The sequence below is a fragment of the Ambystoma mexicanum genome, chromosome 12 (genome assembly GCF_040938575.1).
Source record: "Ambystoma mexicanum isolate Mex_15411 chromosome 12, UKY_AmexF1_1, whole genome shotgun sequence".
NCBI classification, from domain to species: Eukaryota; Metazoa; Chordata; class Amphibia; order Caudata; family Ambystomatidae; genus Ambystoma; species Ambystoma mexicanum.
In genome coordinates, this window is record NC_090936.1 from 1,108,613,021 (window position 1) to 1,108,632,283 (window position 19,263).

General features: G+C 44.7%; 1 protein-coding gene across 2 annotated transcripts in view; it reads right to left on the reverse strand.

The window, feature by feature from the left end:
* SFMBT2 (Scm like with four mbt domains 2) overlaps positions 1–19,263 on the reverse strand; it is a 957,919-nt gene that overhangs the window by 468,551 nt on the left and 470,105 nt on the right. For both annotated transcript variants that reach the window (XM_069629673.1, XM_069629672.1), the window contains one exon: positions 6,604–6,692. In XM_069629673.1, the coding sequence (XP_069485774.1) occupies positions 6,604–6,692 (89 nt within the window). The remainder of the gene's footprint in view (positions 1–6,603; positions 6,693–19,263) is intronic.

A 19,263-nucleotide genomic window follows, 5' to 3' on the forward strand; every position in this document is an offset into this window, starting at 1 on the left:
CTTTCTGTTCAGAGTGTTCTTTATCCAATCCCTAGTTTCGCTTGTTTTGTCCACATGACTGTGCCTTTGTTTTGTTCCGATCGTTTTTTGGCTCTTTTGTCCTCTCCCTTCTAGTGTTGTTTCTCGCAGGAGATAACCTCGATTCAAAAATTCTTTTGTCAACTGAAGCATGAGTTTTTTTACTGATTGGGACGTAATATGTAAGAAGATGCTATCTGTCCGTCCTTTATGCGCAAATTCTACTATGTTTATGTCTATGCTTTTAATTTGATCTCCATTTGTGAGTTTGTCCAAGAGCTTCAACATGGCTCGTCTGTTCAGAATGATTTTTCCTTCCGAGCTGACTCTTCTTTCAAGTTTTAGTGTTCGTGTCGAGTTACTCTTGTGAGTAAATATCGCTGAATTTCTAGTTCAGTTTTGCTGTGAGGACTGGTCCAAAGGTCTTTGGTTAAACCTGTTTCTCTTTTCTGAAGGTTTGTCTCTTCTTCTACTGTTGTATGTCTCGGTGACCGAACTTCTCTGTGTTCTTATCTCGCTTGCCTTTCCCTTTTGTTCTATGGGGGTCAAGTAAGTTTGTTGATGTCGTCTATCACTTCTTTTTGTTTTTTCTTCTTGTCTCTCATTTTCGGAATTTCTTTTGTTGTTCTTTGGATGAGCTTCCACGTAGGCTCCTTATCTATGATCATGTTTGTTTAGCTTTGTATTTGATAGTCGGAACAGCATTTTTCTTTCTGGGGTGATCCGGTCTTTTTTGTATTTTGAATCCTCCAAATTTTCTTTTTTTTGTTCTGAACTTTTCGTTTGTCTTTTATGTTGATTTACCTTTCGGTTTTGTGTTGGCGGTTTGTTTTCCGCAAATGAGACCTTTCTTTTTTTTGCCGTGGGTCAAGGTATTACAAACTCAGAATTTTCAATTGAATAAGTGCTGATGTTAGATATATCAATCATGCTCTCATCTGGCTCCTGGTTGAATTCTCTTTTTTGATTCTTCTGAATGTTGCTATTCTCTTTCTTAGTTTTTTTGTCTGTGACGGTTATCCATTTTGTCATTAGTTCATTTGTTTTAATTGTTTTTTCCACTTTCTTCTGAACCTGTTGTACGTTGGAATTTTCCGATTCTTGTGGAATTTTTGAGTGATCGGCTTTCCTTTCACTTTTTGTCGATGTCTCAATTTCACTCAGCTTGTCTCTTGGGTTCATGTGTTTTTTTGTACTGGTTGATTCTCGTGTGTCTCCCTTAGGTTTATCTTTGTTGCACTTTAGTGCTGATCTCTCGGTGTGCTTTTCTAGTGCTTCTGATGGTTCTTTTTCGTTACTGGTCTCACATGTTTTCATCTGAGTAGTTTGAGTGCTGGTATTCATTGATTTTTTCTTAAATTGAAACACATCGTTCTTTCCTTGGTCTGGGTAGTTATTTTCTGGTTCTATTTTATCCGTTTGTGTTCCTTGGTTTCTTATATTAGCCTTCCATGATTCGTGGGCCAAAATGTATCCTTCCAAGTGAGTCAGCTTCGAATTTACAGATGCTAATATTGAAGTATGGTCCTTCAATGTATCGTTAACGGTCTCATATAATTTTCCAAATGGTGCTAAGCCAACTGTCACTGCTGACATCACAAGTTGTAAATCCGGCTTTTTTCCAGGTGAGTTTTTTTCTTTTGTTTTTGTGGTTTCTTGTCCTAGTTAAATTTTATTTGGAGTCGAAAAAAGTGGTCGCAGAGCATCCACCAGGGTGTCGTCCTTTCTTTGCTGACAAGTAGGTTTCAAATCTGAGTTCCATTCTCTACGCCTAATCATGTTTTTGTAATTTAGTATAGCCTCTGCCAGTTGTATTTCTTCTTGGTTTCTTGCACGGATGGTATTAGATTTCTGTATGATTTCATGGCTCTTTTTTGCCTCAATTGTTGTTGTTTCTTGGTTTGATTTTCTAGGTTCTTCAATCGCGTTTTTTTGGCCGAACGTAGTTTTCTCTTTTGAGAGCTCTTCTATCCGTATAACTTCCTCCTTATTGTTCGAGCATTGGGTTTTTGGATTTTGTCTCGGTTTCTGGTTGTTTCCATTTTCTTTAAATGACATTTTGTTTTCCAAAATACTTTCTTGTTCCTTATTTTGAATCGATTTCTTTGAACTCGTACAACTTTCAATGTCCAGTTTTGGTTTTTCCTGTTTACCATGAAGGGTCTCATTTTGGCCAAAGTGCCATCGCAATTGGGGTGTCGAGGCTCCTATTTCAAGGGGGTGCGTTGCTGGTAGTTGTTTGGATGGGATTCTTTGAGGGGATGGAGGAATTCCCTCAAGTATTTCCATGTCAGAAAGTTCAAATCGATTCATAATGGGATTTTTCCCCAACTTCTCAAAAAATCTTCCTATCGGGTTGTTAGTCTGAGGCATCGTTTTGCCTTGTTTTTTTTAATGTATTTTCAGCAGGGGTTTGAGGATTGGAGTTGATGAAAAGGTAATGTCAGGGGTACTGACTTCTGATTTTTTTGAGTTTCGATTATTTTCGAGTTCTTTGGTTTTTGGTTCCTGGGTATTTTCTTTTTCCGTGTTGATCGACACGTGAGAGGTTCAAATCCTTTTGAAACGAGATCTTGTTGTTTGGGTCCTTAACTGAGTATGTTTGTGGTTGGACCCAGTTATGTTCTCTCAGGATGTTGATGTCATCTATTTCTTGTCCGTCCCGATCTGTCAAGTATGATATAGTTCCATTCATTGAGTAGTTTTCTCTCAAATCAGTTAAATTCAGTTTGGGGCTTGATAGATCTGCCCTGGCTGTCACTGGGTGTGTCTCTGTTTGGATCAGTCGTTTGAGACTAAGCGGACATGTGTTGTTCTCTTTTTGGTTTTTGGAAGAGGTATGGTCTAATGAGTTTTTAAACCTTCTTCTGTAAAGAAGATTTGTTGTGGTGAGTTAGCTGTGTTCATGGTATTGAGTTTTTTCTGTGTCAAGTCATCAGTGGTCCGGCTGTATTTTTCGCCGGCCTCTGTCTCATGATTCTTTATGGTGACAGATGCAGAAATCGTTATCTGTCGAGCTCTAACGAGCCCGGCAGGTATTTCCTCTTTCGCCTCCACCGTCTTGTCTCGTCGTGCCTCTTCTGGGTCCACAGACGAGCTCAAGGGCGGGATCTGCACGCTCCCCTCCGCTTGCATTGTCCCCCCTCACCACCCGTCGTCCCCCCCGATACCAGATTTGTGCTCTCTTCTCCTGCCCCTCTACCGGCAACCGCCGGCGAGGTGCCGCTACAGCCGGATGTGCTCCCGTCTAGCTCCCCTGGAAGGACAAGCAACACCAGGCATATCCAATGAACGTGCAACGTCACAAGTAGGTAAATTGTATCTGTGGGGGGATCAAAGAGGGGGGGTTGGGGGTGACAATGTTGGTATGGAGTGTGTGATGGTCATTTCAGATTGGCTTTTTGTTGTTAAGAGGCCGCTTCGTAGTATGCGTCCCGGTTCTTCGATGATGTTAGATGGGGGGACTCCTTGGAGCGGGCAGCTATCCCTGACGCTCTGGCTAGCCGTCACTAGTTTCTTCATGTTAGTTAGTGATTTGTTTTGGTTTTTGGATGGTCTGGCTTTAGTTTAAGGATGGACGGATGCAGGGGCGATTTGCCAGACCCCTCTCCTTGTTTGGTTTTATGCAGATGAACAGCGAACAAATTATAAGTTCTGGTTTTTCCTGCACTTACCGGCGGACCGCCGGTACCAGCCGGAAACAGCAGAAACAGCCGCGCCCTTTACTCCTGAGCGGGCTTCACGCCGCAAGGGTCGCACAGTTCTGCATTTGTAGGGGAAGACTTCGTGGAGGTGTGGCTGGAGTGGTCACGTGACGGATGTCACGTGAGAAGTCGAAATCGACGGGATGAGCCGCTCGCTTCAAACTGCTGTCAGCTCCTGCTGACAGGCTCACGTGAGTCGGAGCGGCTTTTGCCTTGATAGAATGGTAAGTTCAGAGATTCGTAAACGAAGTGCAGCAGTAAGCAGGGTCCCAGCCGAACAGCAGAAACAGTTGCGCCCTTTACTCCTGAGCGGGCTTTGATGTTAGCTATGTATGAACCTGGCCATATCTTCTAGACCTTTATCTAACCACTTTGACCTATCAGGTTTTGTCACGCAGCCTTTGGTCTCAGCTTTGAATGACCCAGGCCATGTCTTATAGACCTTTATTTAACCGCTTGGCCCATCAGGTGTTGTCATGCAGCCTTTGGTGTTAGCTGTGTATGAACCTGGACATGTCTTATAGAACTTTATCTAACCGCTTCCGCTCATCAGGTATTGTCCTGCAGCCTTTGGTCTTAGCTTTGAATGACCCTGGCCATGTCTTCTAGAACTTTATCTAACCACTTCCACCCATCAGGTTTTGGAATGTAAACTTTGGTCTTAGCTTTGAATGACTTGACCATGTCTTCTAGAACTTTGTCTAACCGCTTCCACCCATCAGGTTTTGGCATGCAGCCTTTGGTCTTAGCTTTGAATGACTTGGCCCTGTCTTCTAGAACTTTATCTAACCGCTTCCACCCATCAGGTTTTGTTGCCAGCCTTTGGGCTTATCAAAGAATGTCTCCCGCTATCCCCTTTCATTCTTTATCCACCGCCCCCCCAATTGCCTTCCAGGTTAGGTCCGGAAATGCAGGCTTCGGGTTTAACAGAGAATGACACTGACCCTTCCACTTCATGCTTTGAAGCTATTGGCTGATTGCAATTTAGCAAGTTCCAAATTACCCCCTGACTCACCGAATGCAGTTCATGTCCTAAAATATTCCGTGTCACATGGACCTCAGGGAAGGGTACTCAAGGAAGGCCAGGACATCCCTGAGTTGTTTGCTCATGCTTCCATTGCTAGCCTCTCAAATGGAGCCAGATTACATGTTGCAAGTCCAAGTCTTGGCAGAGCTGACTCTGGACTTCCGAGACCAATCATGTGAGTTGCATTAAGCTGAGTAATAATAGCAGCTATTATTACAACACTTAAAAGTAGGAGGAGGCAACCAGGAAGCGCCATATAAAAAACGGATATAATTACTATTGATTCTGATGATACCTGCCTAGAGGATGGGGCAAAGACATGCAATAGAAAATAAGGAAAAAAGAACTACGGCAAAAGCCAAGGTCAGGAATAAAAATGTGTGGCCATTTAGGAAATGCAGGATTGGTGAAACAACTTCCAAATAAAAACGTGTATGACGTAGGAATATACTTGCCTCAGTCAGGCCTCCCAGAGTCCTGCATGAGTGCTCGTGCGTCAGGGGGGTTACAACCTCACCTCCCAGGGATAGTGTTAAAAAGGCTTTGGTGTGGGAGCTGCTTGGCAGAGAAGGGTGTATGGCCCCCTCCTTCCTTCCAACCTGGGCATGTCCCTCTGGCCCTCTACTGGAGTGGCATGGGACAATGTGTGCAAGGGGCAGGACAGAGACCATCCGGCCTGTTTTAATGGGCCCCGATGGAGCCACTTGGGGTCCGATTCATGGAACCTTTAGCGCGGTGCAAAGTCTGTTTGCACTGCGAACAAAGTCCCTGATCCACGGAGTGGTGAAAAGTCCCGGCACTTGCGCGATCTGAACGACACAAGGCCTTGCGCGATCTGAACGACACAAGGCCTCGTAAGGTCGTTATTTTGTCCTCCTTCTGTCTTCTCTTCCCTGTCTTGTCGCGCCCAGAAACACTGTGTACAGGTGCGTTATAAATGACTTATTATATCATATAATCATATTATATCATAAAGTGTATTTTTTAGTGCTGGTGCAAAAGTGGTGCAAAGTCACTTTGCACTGTAAAAATAGACATTGCACTGTTCTGTTTATCAGGGTGTTTGTTGGCAGTGCAATGTCTCTTTGCACCAGTGCAAAGTCGATTTGCACTGAGCTAAAAGTTCCATGAATCGGGCACTCTGTGTTTCCTAATTCCTCCTTACATCAGTAAAGTATTGCCTATCCAAACGGACATTTTATTTGTATCAAATATTATAGCTTTGATAGTTTTATTAGCAGTTGTGAATGTTTGCTCTTAGCCATCTGAATACGTTACCATCCCCTACCAGCATGATTTCAATGATAGCCCGTTCTGCAATGTCAATTTCTTTGATGTAATTGAGCTGTTATGGGTAATGTGATGCCACTTCCACTACTCAGAGTTTTAGAAAAAATCACAACAGGGAAAATATTGGAATTGTGAAACAAATGAAGTTTGAGTCCAATGCATGGAGGTGATGCTCAAAGTTTGGAAGCGGGGATGTAGGTAAGCTCAAAAAAGGACAGTGGTAACTCTATTAACTCTACAATGGCTTCATGATATGGGGTAAGAGCAGTTGATTAGACATTGACAATAGTTCAATCGGTGCACAGCTGTTGTCCACTTTGGTTTGTTAATCGTCACTTCGTAATCCACTGCCAATGTCAAAAATGATATTATAGGATAGGTTGTATAAAACACGCTTACTACCCAGAGGTTTCTAAATGCGTACCGGGGGATCGAACCTTTGTTGCTCTGTGTCGTCTTGCTTCCAAGGCGAGCACGTTGCCCCTGGGCTATCCTCCCAAGACACTTAAATACACAACTGCAACATATTAAGGAATATATGTCACTGTGCAAATTAATACGCACCCCTTCCAATAGGTTTGCAGGTGCCGTCCGCGATCCAGTCAAATCATGTATGAGAAATTCCGTCCAGTCCGTGCACTTCTCTTTAATCGCTGAAAAGAGAAAAAACAAAATCTGGTTATAAAGAATAAAAAGGTTGATTAAAAAGATGCATGCGTTAATGTTTTCAGGCGCAATTCTCTTTTAACTGGCACATACATGTTGAAGTATAATCAGATGTTCACCTTTGTAAACATACTAACAAGTTCACTTATTTGTTTAATTTGATCAAACTAAGATCTGTATAGAATTTTGTTTCCCAAAACAACCAAAAAATAAATAATTTCTAACGCCCAGGAGCAGCAATAGTGAAAACATGTTACCACCACTCAACAAACTGATTTGCCGAGGGCTTAACACCCAAGGAGGACATTGTTATTTTGAAGAATTCCTAGAATAAGACAGGGGTGTCAATTATCAGTAGATATCTGTAAGTGGAAAAATGGTTTCCTGCTGTTGGATCGAATACCACAATGGGGGAAAATAGGGGCAACATGGTGGACCAGAAAGGAATGACAAGAGTGTGCATGCAAGAGGCTTAACCTCTATTGCCAAGCAGGCTCGGACAGGCCTATAGGGCAATGACCAAACCAGAAATGCAAAATGCTAGTGTTGGCCAGTTTCTTTGGTCAAAGTGGGCCACTTTTTGGCTCATGTGGGCCAGATTGATAAGTTACTTCACCATGTGGCTAGTAGTTTTGACCAGTGTTACTGAATAACTATTCTTTAAATTGCACAATATCTATCACATTTTATCAACAAAAAAAAAACCCTTTGATACAATTCAGTCTGTCACAAAAGGAATGAATTGCCATTGACAAACGTGGGCACTTTTCCATCGGTGGCCGAGACAAGTTTATGCTCCAGTCCGACCTTTTTCCAAGTCACACACTGGAGGTGAACTTCCACCAATGCTTACTAGGTGGCGCTGTGGCATGTGTGACTTTGCCCAAATGGATTAGGCTGCATATATATGATGGCCGATCTCTCCGGCTGCTCACCCTGTGGCTCCATAGCTTGCTGCTGCTGTTCCCCATTATCAGTGGAAGACGAGCGCAGACTAAGACTGCTTGCTATGGCCGCTCTTTAGCTTCTACCTGCTTGTCTTTGGTCATTGGTACAGTGGCATCATCATCATCATCCAGGCTGGTGGCAAGAACTAGTAGGGGTAGCCATGTAGTGAAAGGCACACATGGTGTTGCTCCTGCCTCTTGGATTGCAATCAAGTAAAGGGCTTCACCTAAAAACCAAAAGCCTATCGCTTCACCTCCGAGTTACCCTCTTAACCTATCTCTCATCTGCCTGCAAGCTAACATGGTGTCCTTGCCTCTAACCTGCCAGTGGCCCTCACTTCCCTCTGCCTCCACTCAGGCACTTCACCCATCATTGTCACATCCCCAGCACAGCTGGCCATTCCACCTACCTGCACTTAACAATGTCCAACATGTCATTAATCTATGTATGTCCACTTATGTATTGTCCCCAGTGACTATTCCATTTGCTCCCCTCCACACCGGACAGAATGTCCCTCAAACTCACCCCATTGCAAGAAGCTCACTGCTTCCTGTCAAATCTGACGTCTTATCTATCTTATGTTATTTCATGATCAAAAGAGCATTGTTCCTCCTGTATATAAATAAATAAAATACTGCCATGACATCACACCAGTGGCAAACGAGTTCAGGGCCCACAGAGCTTATTTTTAGCAAGAAGCAGCAAGCATGCCGATTGCCACAGGCTTACATAGAAATATGGATTTTGTCGGCAAAGGTGGCTTCTAAGCCCATCAAATTTCACTAATTGTGCTCAGTACGCTTATTACACACAAAACTGCTCACGTGCAGGTAATCTGTATTGACAGCTCCGCTGTGGGAATACGTAACATGAAATATTTAAATGTAAACAAAATTACATTTACAATTAATAGCTGCTCATTAGCGAGCGAAGACGTTGGCACTTACTCTTGAGAGCTATTATCTTGAGCTAAAAGCGACAAGGGTGCTGATGGATGGACCTGGAATGCTAATGAGTTTGCCAGCGAAGTGCTGATTGAGCATATTCCACAGAAAGCGGATCCCAGCAATGATCCATGGATGTGCTGTGCAGAGATCTCTTTCATGTGGTGCTGAGTGAGCATATCCCATAGATCGGATCCCAGCAATGATCCATGGATGTGCTGTGCAGAGATCTCTTTCATGTGGTGCTGAGTGAGCATATCCCATAGATCGGATCCCAGCAATGATCCGTGGATGTGCTGTGCAGAGATCTCTTTCATGTGGTGCTGAGTGAGCATATTCCACAGAAAGCGGATCCCAGCAATGATCCATGGATGTGCTGTGCAGAGATCTCTTTCATGTGGTGCTGAGTGAGCATATCCCATAGATCGGATCCCAGCAATGATCCATGGATGTGCTGTGCAGAGATCTCTTTCATGTGGTGCTGAGTGAGCATATCCCATAGATCGGATCCCAGCAATGATCCGTGGATGTGCTGTGCAGAGATCTCTTTCATGTGGTGCTGAGTGAGCATATTCCACAGAAAGCGGATCCCAGCAATGATCCATGGATGTGCTGTGCAGAGATCTCTTTCATGTGGTGCTGAGTGAGCATATCCCATAGATCGGATCCCAGCAATGATCCATGGATGTGCTGTGCAGAGATCTCTTTCATGTGGTGCTGAGTGAGCATATCCCATAGATCGGATCCCAGCAATGATCCGTGGATGTGCTGTGCAGAGATCTCTTTCATGTGGTGCTGAGTGAGCATATTCCACAGAAAGCGGATCCCAGCAATGATCCATGGATGTGCTGTGCAGAGATCTCTTTCATGTGGTGCTGAGTGAGCATATCCCATAGATCGGATCCCAGCAATGATCCATGGATGTGCTCTGCAGAGATCTCTTTCATGTGGTGCTGAGTGAGCATATCCCATAGATCGGATCCCAGCAATGATCCGTGGATGTGCTGTGCAGAGATCTCTTTCATGTGGTGCTGAGTGAGCATATTCCACAGAAAGCGGATCCCAGCAATGATCCGTGGATGTGCTGTGCAGAGATCTCTTTCATGTGGTGCTGAGTGAGCATATCCCATAGATCGGATCCCAGCAATGATCCATGGATGTGCTGTGCAGAGATCTCTTTCATGTGGAGCTGAGTGAGCATATCCCATAGATCGGATCCCAGCAATGATCCGTGGATGTGCTGTGCAGAGATCTCTTTCATGTGGTGCTGAGTGAGCATATTCCACAGAAAGCGGATCCCAGCAATGATCCGTGGATGTGCTGTGCAGAGATCTCTTTCATGTGGTGCTGAGTGAGCATATCCCATAGATCGGATCCCAGCAATGATCCGTGGATGTGCTGTGCAGAGATCTCTTTCATGTGGTGCTGAGTGAGCATATTCCACAGAAAGCGGATCCCAGCAATGATCCGTGGATGTGCTGTGCAGAGATCTCTTTCATGTGGTGCTGAGTGAGCATATCCCATAGATCGGATCCAAGCAATGATCCATGGATGTGCTGTGCAGAGATCTCTTTCATGTGGTGCTGAGTGAGCATATCCCATAGATCGGATCCCAGCAATGATCCATGGATGTGCTGTGCAGAGATCTCTTTCATGTGGTGCTGAGTGAGCATATCCCATAGATCGGATCCCAGCAATGATCCGTGGATGTGCTGTGCAGAGATCTCTTTCATGTGGTGCTGAGTGAGCATATTCCACAGAAAGCGGATCCCAGCAATGATCCGTGGATGTGCTGTGCAGAGATCTCTTTCATGTGGTGCTGAGTGAGCATATCCCATAGATCGGATCCCAGCAATGATCCGTGGATGTGCTGTGCAGAGATCTCTTTCATGTGGTGCTGAGTGAGCATATTCCACAGAAAGCGGATCCCAGCAATGATCCGTGGATGTGCTGTGCAGAGATCTCTTTCATGTGGTGCTGAGTGAGCATATCCCATAGAGCGGATCCCAGCAATGATCCGTGGATGTGCTGTGCAGAGATCTCTTTCATGTGGTGCTGAGTGAGCATCACCCCTAGAAGCGGATCCCAGCAACGATCCGTGGATGTGCTGTGCAGAGATCTCTTTCATGTGGTGCTGAGTGAGCATATTCAGTAGAAGCGGATCGCAGCCACGATCCTTGGATGTGCTGTGCAGAGATCTCTTTCATGTGGTGCTGAGTGAGCATATTCCGTAGAAGCGGATCCCAACAACGATCCTTGGATGTGCTGTGCAGAGATCTCTTTCATGTGGTGCTGAGTGAGCATATGCCATAGAAGTGGATCCCAGCCATGACCTGTGGATGTGCAGTGCAGAGATCTCTTTCATGTGGTGCTGAGTGAGCATATCCCATAGATCGGATCCCAGCAATGATCCGTGGATGTGCTGTGCAGAGATCTCCTTCATGTGGTTCTGAGTGAGCATATCCCGTAGAAGAGGATCCCAGCCACGATCCTTGGATGTGCTGTGCAGAGATCTCTTCCATTTGGTGCTGAGTGAGCAAATGCCATAGAGGCGGATCCCAGCAACGAACCATGGATGTGCTGTGCAGAGATCTCTTTCATGTGGTGCTGAGTGAGCATATTCCACAGAAAGCGGATCCCAGCAACGATCCGAGGGTGTGCTGTGCAGATATCTCTTTCATGTGGTGCTGAGTGAGCATATCCCGTAGAAGCGAATCCCAGCAACGATCCGTGGATGTGCTGTGCAGAGATCTCCTTCATGTGGTTCTGAGTGAGCATATCCCGTAGAAGAGGATCCCAGCCACGATCCTTGGATGTGCTGTGCAGAGATCTCTTCCATTTGGTGCTGAGTGAGCAAATGCCATAGAGGCGGATCCCAGCAACGAACCATGGATGTGCTGTGCAGAGATCTCTTTCATGTGGTGCTGAGTGAGCATATTCCACAGAAGGCGGATCCCAGCAACGATCCTTGGATGTGCTGTGCAGAGATCTCTTTCATGTGGTGCTGAGTGAGCATATTCCATAGAAGCTGATCCCAGCCACGATCCTTGGATGTGCTGCGCAGTGATATCTTTCATGTGGTTCTGAGTGAGCATATGCCATAGAAGCGGATCCCAGCAACGAACTGTGGATGTGCTGTGCAGAGATCTCTTTCATGTGGTGCTGAGTGAGCATATTCCACAGAAAGCAGATCCCAGCAACAATCCTTGGATGTGCTGCGCAGTGATATCTTTCATGTGGTGCTGAGTGATCATATTCAATAGAAGCTGATCCCAGCCACGATCCTTGGATGTGCTGCGCAGAGATCTCTTTCATGTGGTGCTGAGTGAGCATATTCCACAGAAAGCGGATCCCAGCAACGATCCGAGGGTGTGCTGTGCAGATATCTCTTTCATGTGGTGCTGAGTGAGCATATCCCGTAGAAGCGGATCCCAGCAACGATCCGTGGATGTGCTGTGCAGAGATCTCCTTCATGTGGTTCTGAGTGAGCATATCCCGTAGAAGAGGATCCCAGCCACGATCCTTGGATGTGCTGTGCAGAGATCTCTTCCATTTGGTGCTGAGTGAGCAAATGCCATAGAGGCGGATCCCAGCAACGAACCATGGATGTGCTGTGCAGAGATCTCTTTCATGTGGTGCTGAGTGAGCATATTCCACAGAAGGCGGATCCCAGCAACGATCCTTGGATGTGCTGTGCAGAGATCTCTTTCATGTGGTGCTGAGTGAGCATATTCCATAGAAGCTGATCCCAGCCACGATCCTTGGATGTGCTGCGCAGTGATATCTTTCATGTGGTTCTGAGTGAGCATATGCCATAGAAGCGGATCCCAGCAACGATCTGTGGATGTGCTGTGCAGAGATCTCTTTCATGTGGTGCTGAGTGAGCATATTCCACAGAAAGCAGATCCCAGCAACAATCCTTGGATGTGCTGCGCAGTGATATCTTTCATGTGGTGCTGAGTGATCATATTCAATAGAAGCTGATCCCAGCCACGATCCTTGGATGTGCTGCGCAGTGATATCTTTCATGTGGTGCTGAGTGAGCATATGCCATAGAAGCGGATCCCAGCAACGATCTGTGTATGTGCTGTGCAGAGATCTCTTTCATGTGGTGCTGAGTGAGCATATTCCACAGAAAGCAGATCCCAGCAACAATCCTTGGATGTGCTGCGCAGTGATATCTTTCATGTGGTGATGAGTGAGCATATTCCATAGAAGCTGATCCCAGCCACAATCCTTGGATGTGCTGTGCAGAGATCTCTTTCATGTGGTGCTGAGTGAGCATATCCCATAGTAGCGGAGCCCAGCAACGAGAAGTGCAGGTCTGCTGGATGTCCCAATATTTTGCTTCAGGGGATCATGTATTGGACAGTATTAGTAAATACAGGATTAAAAGACTGCATACAAGAAGTACTCTTTGCTCCAATAGCAATCAGTTATTGGATCAGCCGCGTGTCTCCCTCAAAAGGATTGGTGGCTTTAGCTTCAGCTTCTGGGCTCCCACTATTTGCAATCCCCTCCCTCTGGACCTGAAAAGCTGTAAAACAACTGTCTTATTTAACCAACTACACAAGACCTTTCTGTTTGTCCTCTCTCTCCTGCGGCCGTCTGGACCTTCCTGGATCCCCTCCTGGCCACTCTCCTTCTTTGTTAATCGTCTTTTGTTTCCTCTATCTGAGCGCCTTGAGGCCCATGGGCGAAATGGTGCTTTATAAAAAATTATATAGATTAGCAGATAACATCACAAGGTTATTGCTTTTTCATTAAATATCTAGCTGCTTAGTTCACAGCCGAGGCTGAAAGCGCAGAGCCGATATATCTATTGGCGTTTCCCGAAAGTTCACACATTTCATTGTCTGATGCCCGATAGTTGGCACTCAGAGAGTAGCCAACCAAACACCTTGGTTGTAAAAGATGATAGTTGGCATGTCTACACCTGTCGCTCATGCCAAGGACATCGATGCATGTTTGAAATAGCATCTTCAAAGCAATGGTGTCAATAAGCTAAAATGACAAAACGGCCCTGGGTGAACACAGTGTGGCAGGGTTTGAGGTGGATGGAGTTTGGCGCGCCCTGGGTTTATTAATGCTCATTTATAGGGGTACGTGTTTCTTTTTGTCGCTCCTCCCTCCCCACCCCCCTGCACGTCTTGTTGCTGCGCTTGCACAATCCGAATGACACAAGGCCTTGTACAATTGTTTGTGTTATTCTTCATCCATGCCCATCCCCATCTGTTTTTGTCTTGTGGCGCCTTGAAACGCCATTTGTTGTATAGACACATTATTAATACCCAATAAATGAAATAAATACAATACATGTGTTTTGTTTTTTATAGGCTTGTACCGTTTTAACATCTGATTCACTGTTCAGAGATCTTATTATTCGAGTCCACTGACTTCAAGGATACAGTATGTGGCTATTAGAATATAAATAGTTACAATACATATGCTATTAAACTTTGTAATATACGATACGACAATATGATTATGTATGGATCACTACTATGGTCGTTTCAGCTATATACTGAATGTGACATTTTCTATGGACTAAATCGTATGTCAGTGGCCCCAATTGGAGTAGTTACGGACAGTAATGCATATTAGCACATAGAGATAGTTAATGACCTCCTCTCAGCCAATCAGAATATTGAGAGCACAGTCAATAAGTACTGATACTGACTGCATTCTGAACATTCTAACTTCAACAACTGTTGGAGAAAGAACTGTGATACGTACATTCAAGATTTCTTTCATCAAGACACTTCCTCTCTGAGAGGAGTTTTTTTTGTTGTAACATCGAATTTATCCCACTAAAGTGAAAGCTAAAACATAAGAAAATACTTTCATCTTTTGTTTTATAGAGAAACATTTTCGTTTTATGTGTCACCTATTGCATGTTCATGTTAAACCGGTACAGTTTAACCAGGTTTACAATTAAAAACTTAACTTATGAGGACAATCCTATTATTTAAATGCTACCACATAGACCAAATGTCATGTAGTAACTCAGTTTTCCTATTTACTTTACTCACTATTAATGTTTTTACTCAGACACTAAAACTCGGAAACATGTATTATTACTATCACTATGTGCCAATAGCCTTGTAGACCTCGCGGGAGTAGGAGGGGTTGTGGGGGCATTATTGCTTGGGATAATGATGACCCTTCCCCAACTTATGGTCCTCCGCTTCGCCTCTGGTTGGAACTTGGTGGTGGGTCATTATCCCGCAATAATGACCCCTCCCCTCTGTCTATAAGGCTATAGTGTGGTAAAGGGACTTGCTCAAGATCACATATTTTGGTGACAGGGATAAACTGAGACCTGGGCCGAGAAACCAGGTTTTATACAAATTGCAAATCAGCCAGTAGAGGACAACTCTTCCAGTCTTTACTTTCAGACTTCCATGCAAGGTTTTCAGATCACCAAACCACATGCTATAGAAATCTGGTGATAAATTACAGATCTTTACAGAAACAGTCCAGCAAAACAAGTATGATACTTTTCTCAAAAAGTGCAACATAACATTGATATTTGCAAACGCCTAACCTGGTAATCCAGCAGGCCATATTGATTAAAATGTAGAATTGTCATTCTCCAAATTAAAATTAGAAATGTTAGAATCGGAAAATAGCATGTAATGTTAAACTCCATGGGTGATTGTTTCCCAGTTGAACGACTTGATGAAACAAACCACGATGCCACATACCAACAGAGGGGCACGTGTACTGCTCCCAGGTAACCCCCTAGAGGTGCAAGGTTTCCCAGGGCTGCATCCTTTTGTTGGTAGCCGTGTGTGTTCTTATGTAGCTTTATTACATTGTCTTTCAGGCAAACGGGCTCTGAGAGATTAGAGAAAGGGGTCCATGGGGCCCAAAAGGACGGCACTGCACAGTGGTCCTGTCATGTTCTACCGACGTGTAACCACCATGTAACTCTGCCGCTGGTCGACTGGACTTACCAGGAGTTCCTGGAAGCGAGCACTGACATCTAAACTCCAAGGCAAAACAGTCTAGAGAGCTGTTGATGTAGAGTAGACATGCATGTCAGCAGTCACAAAGGAGGCCACAAAGGGTCAACGAGATGGTCCTCCCCAGATGCCGTACACTCAGAAAGTAGTTTACCTTTAGCAAATGGAACTTTCACAAAATGGAGAAACCATGACCAGCATGGATGTCAGAGTCTGAGGCATATAGTCTAGAAAACCAGCTCAGGTTGTTCCCTAACCATGCCCACACTGTTAGTCTGTGGCGTCCCCGGGGGCTCTTCGCTGTCCCGCTTGTTGTACATCATTTGCCTGGGTTCTTGGGCATATCAGATTAGGGCATCATTCAACTTCATGTGATACAAACACGTGCGATATCACCTTTCCTACAGGCTGGCATGCATGGGGGTAGTATATAGGGTAAATAGTAGGTACTGCATTAGAAAGGCACCCATATTTACTCCATGAAGTACATAGAAAGACCTACCGGGGTAAATAGTATGTTTTCCTTTCAGTGATTTCTATATCCCCTGCGACATTAATACCACGTGTGATTTGCCATACCCTAGCCTGTAACGTGAAGAAAGAAGTTACCTTACTACGGGTCATAATAACAGCATGGGCTACGTAGAAAGTACCTGCTTTTTTTAATAAAAAATATTTATGGTATGGGGTGCATAGAAAGTATTTCATGGGGTGAATAACAAACAATTACACATTTCAGTATTTTCATTATATCCCCTGCCTTAAATATCACATTCGGTGGCCCTCATCACAGCCTGTAAATTCAGAAACGAATTAGACTAACAAGTGGAACAGAACACGCTAAATACATAAACCATGACCAGGATTCATACCAAAGCCTGAAATATAGGCCACCAAACAAGTCAGGGAAAAGGAGGGGGTTTTCTCATCCCTGCTCACATTTCTTCTTTAGCGCAGTTGACTGCCAACCCAGGGCTCTGCAATGGCCCTCTTGGTGATCATAATTTACCTGAGCTCTGGGTGCATCTGATCAGGACATTCAACCTTAACTGCATAAGTTAAATAACCCATAGAATAGCACCGTTCTAGAGGTGAGGCTTGCATGGGATATTTACATAGAAAGTACTGCGTGGATTAAATAACTCACATTTATCGCATGGGTTGGATAGAAAGTATTGTATGGGGTATAGAACTAATACATACTTCTTGCAGTACTTTCAAAAAAATACCCCTGGTTACGTCATAAAGCAATTAGTATTTAACAAGTTGAATAACAATCCCAGAATGCAGCAGCTACGACCAGCATTGATGCCAGTGCCTGAGACATAGTCTCCCAAGCAATGGCAAGACAAAGTATATGTCCTCATCTCCCTTTTTACTAACCTGTGGAGGCTCCCGAGGGTTTGCCCTGTTCCCCTTACTGTTCATGATTTACCTGGGTTTTTGGGCAACTCCGATTATGGCATTCAAGCTCAGCTACAAGATGTAGACAGCACCTACTTCTATTAGGAAATAATGCAAATGGGGCAGGGAAGACCCTATGAGCCAATGGGCCTGATTTACAAAGCGTTTTCAATGGGATTTCCCATTAAAAAAGGCTTTTGTAAATCTGGCCATATGCCTTTATGCAATAGAACACCATGTTTGAAGAAATTGACTGTACATCAACTTCTAGAGTATGGAAATCCTTCTAGGCAGCGACACATTCGCCACCATACATGTTCATTGTACCAATTCGAGGATCTGCCAAAATCACAAGTCAGCCAATTTGACTCTGGGTTGAGTCTCGAAACACAGCAGAAAGTCAGCAAATAGTTCTATTGAGAAATGAGGTCTAGAAGAAACTCCACTGCCTCGTCATCAGCCAGCAGTATGATCTGATGATCTTAGATTTTGCAGTTGATTGTGTTTGGAAATCCTACTCAAATCAAGAAAGAAACACCAGGCCATAAACCCGTCATGCAGCAATACTAGCTCGGAGTTCCAGAGCCTCACTGTAAGTATGGTGGCAATGGTAAACAAGTTCCTATCTAAAGTGTCACTTGCAACACCTATGAGCCCAAACCATAACATTAGAGTACAGCTAGGGAGGAATGACATATGAGGAAGGAGGGAAGGAGACCGGGCCTGTAGGTGTAGTTTGTTTATGTGCCAACCCATGGCCATACTAATCCCTATCACCATTCCTACCCAAAACACCTCCCCATGGGAACTCTGAGCTTGCTTTAATCATGGCGTACCATCAGGCTTTGCACTCAAAGTGTCTGCAGGTGTTTGTTGAAAGCAGTCTTATGAGAGTTAATCACTTAATTGGAGTTGTAAACATGCTATTGGTGTAATACAAATGTCTAAAGCAGGCCTGCCTTCATCAACTTGATTTATAAGCACTCCTGTCCTTCACTGAAGTTCTGTTAAAAACAAGCATTGGCAAAACCACTGAGGTCCAATTTAAGACAAGCATTGGCAAAGGCAAAATTTTTGGCATGTTCATAATTTTGAATCTTTTGCCAGGCACTGCTATTAGATGCCCAGGTACTCGCACCATTTTTCACCAGCTACCAACAATGGGTAGTTACTACCACTACGGCTGTGTCTGGCAAGTGCCTTTTCAATGCCTACACAAAAGCCTAAACTGTTGGCATTGCCAATGCTTGTTTTAAAATACTGCCTTAGTGTGGGGTTAGATTGCATTTATTCAATTATTGAGCATTTGTAAGGTGCTTTATACAAGAGAATTGTGTTTCAAAATGCCACAAGGCTAAATAGGAAGGGAACAGGGCAAATAATACAAATGGCAAAAACAGTAATATACAATCATGGTCCTACTAGGCCTTGTGGCATTTGACAATGCAAGTGCATTGAAGCGAAGTGCAGGGGAAGGGGACGGGTGCAGGAGCAAGGAGTGGACAAGTGCTGGAGGAGGGACTGGGAGGGAAGTGCTAAGGGGAGCTAAGTAGGAGAGCATCAGGCTAAGTGCTAGTATAGGTGACTCAAGGTGGTACATGGAACCACCAAGCAGGGGCCACTAGGGCAGTGCAGTGGGAGAGGGGTGCTAGTATTAACCGGGAAGAAGGGCCTGGGATCCAGTAAGATTCATGAGGAACAGGCCATCGGTCGCAGCGGCAGTGGGGTGATTAGCAGGAGAGTGAAAGAGGGCAAGAGGTCGAGAAGAGCAGAGATTTTTAGCAGTTTCCGGAACTTCAGGCGGTCCGGCTAAAGTCTGAGAGAGCCAAAGGGAGGCACCAGCCGAGGAAAGAGCCCTGCCCCCCACTCTCTGCTTGAAGAAGCGTTTGGCAGTGAGGGAATTGGAATTAGATGAGCGTAGGACTCTAGCAGGGGAGTATTTAGGGAAGGAAAGTTGGAGATAGCGTGGTCCCAGGCCCCAGAAGGCCTTGTGAATGATGCAGGCAGCCTTGAATTTGATCCTTGCAGCCACCTCGCACTCCTCTCCTCGCACAACTGTACTACCCTTGCTAGGACCCTGGTCATGTCTAAACTTGACTATTGCAATGCATTGTACCAGGGCACTAATCAGGGTAACCTAGACAAGCTCCAAATCATACAAAATAACGCCATCAGAGCAGCCCTCAATATCCCCAGATCTGCACACATTTCGGATACCAGGAAGAACCTTCATCGGTTGTCAGTCACCCAAAGGATCTCACTAAAATCGCTTGCCCTTACCTACAAATGCATGA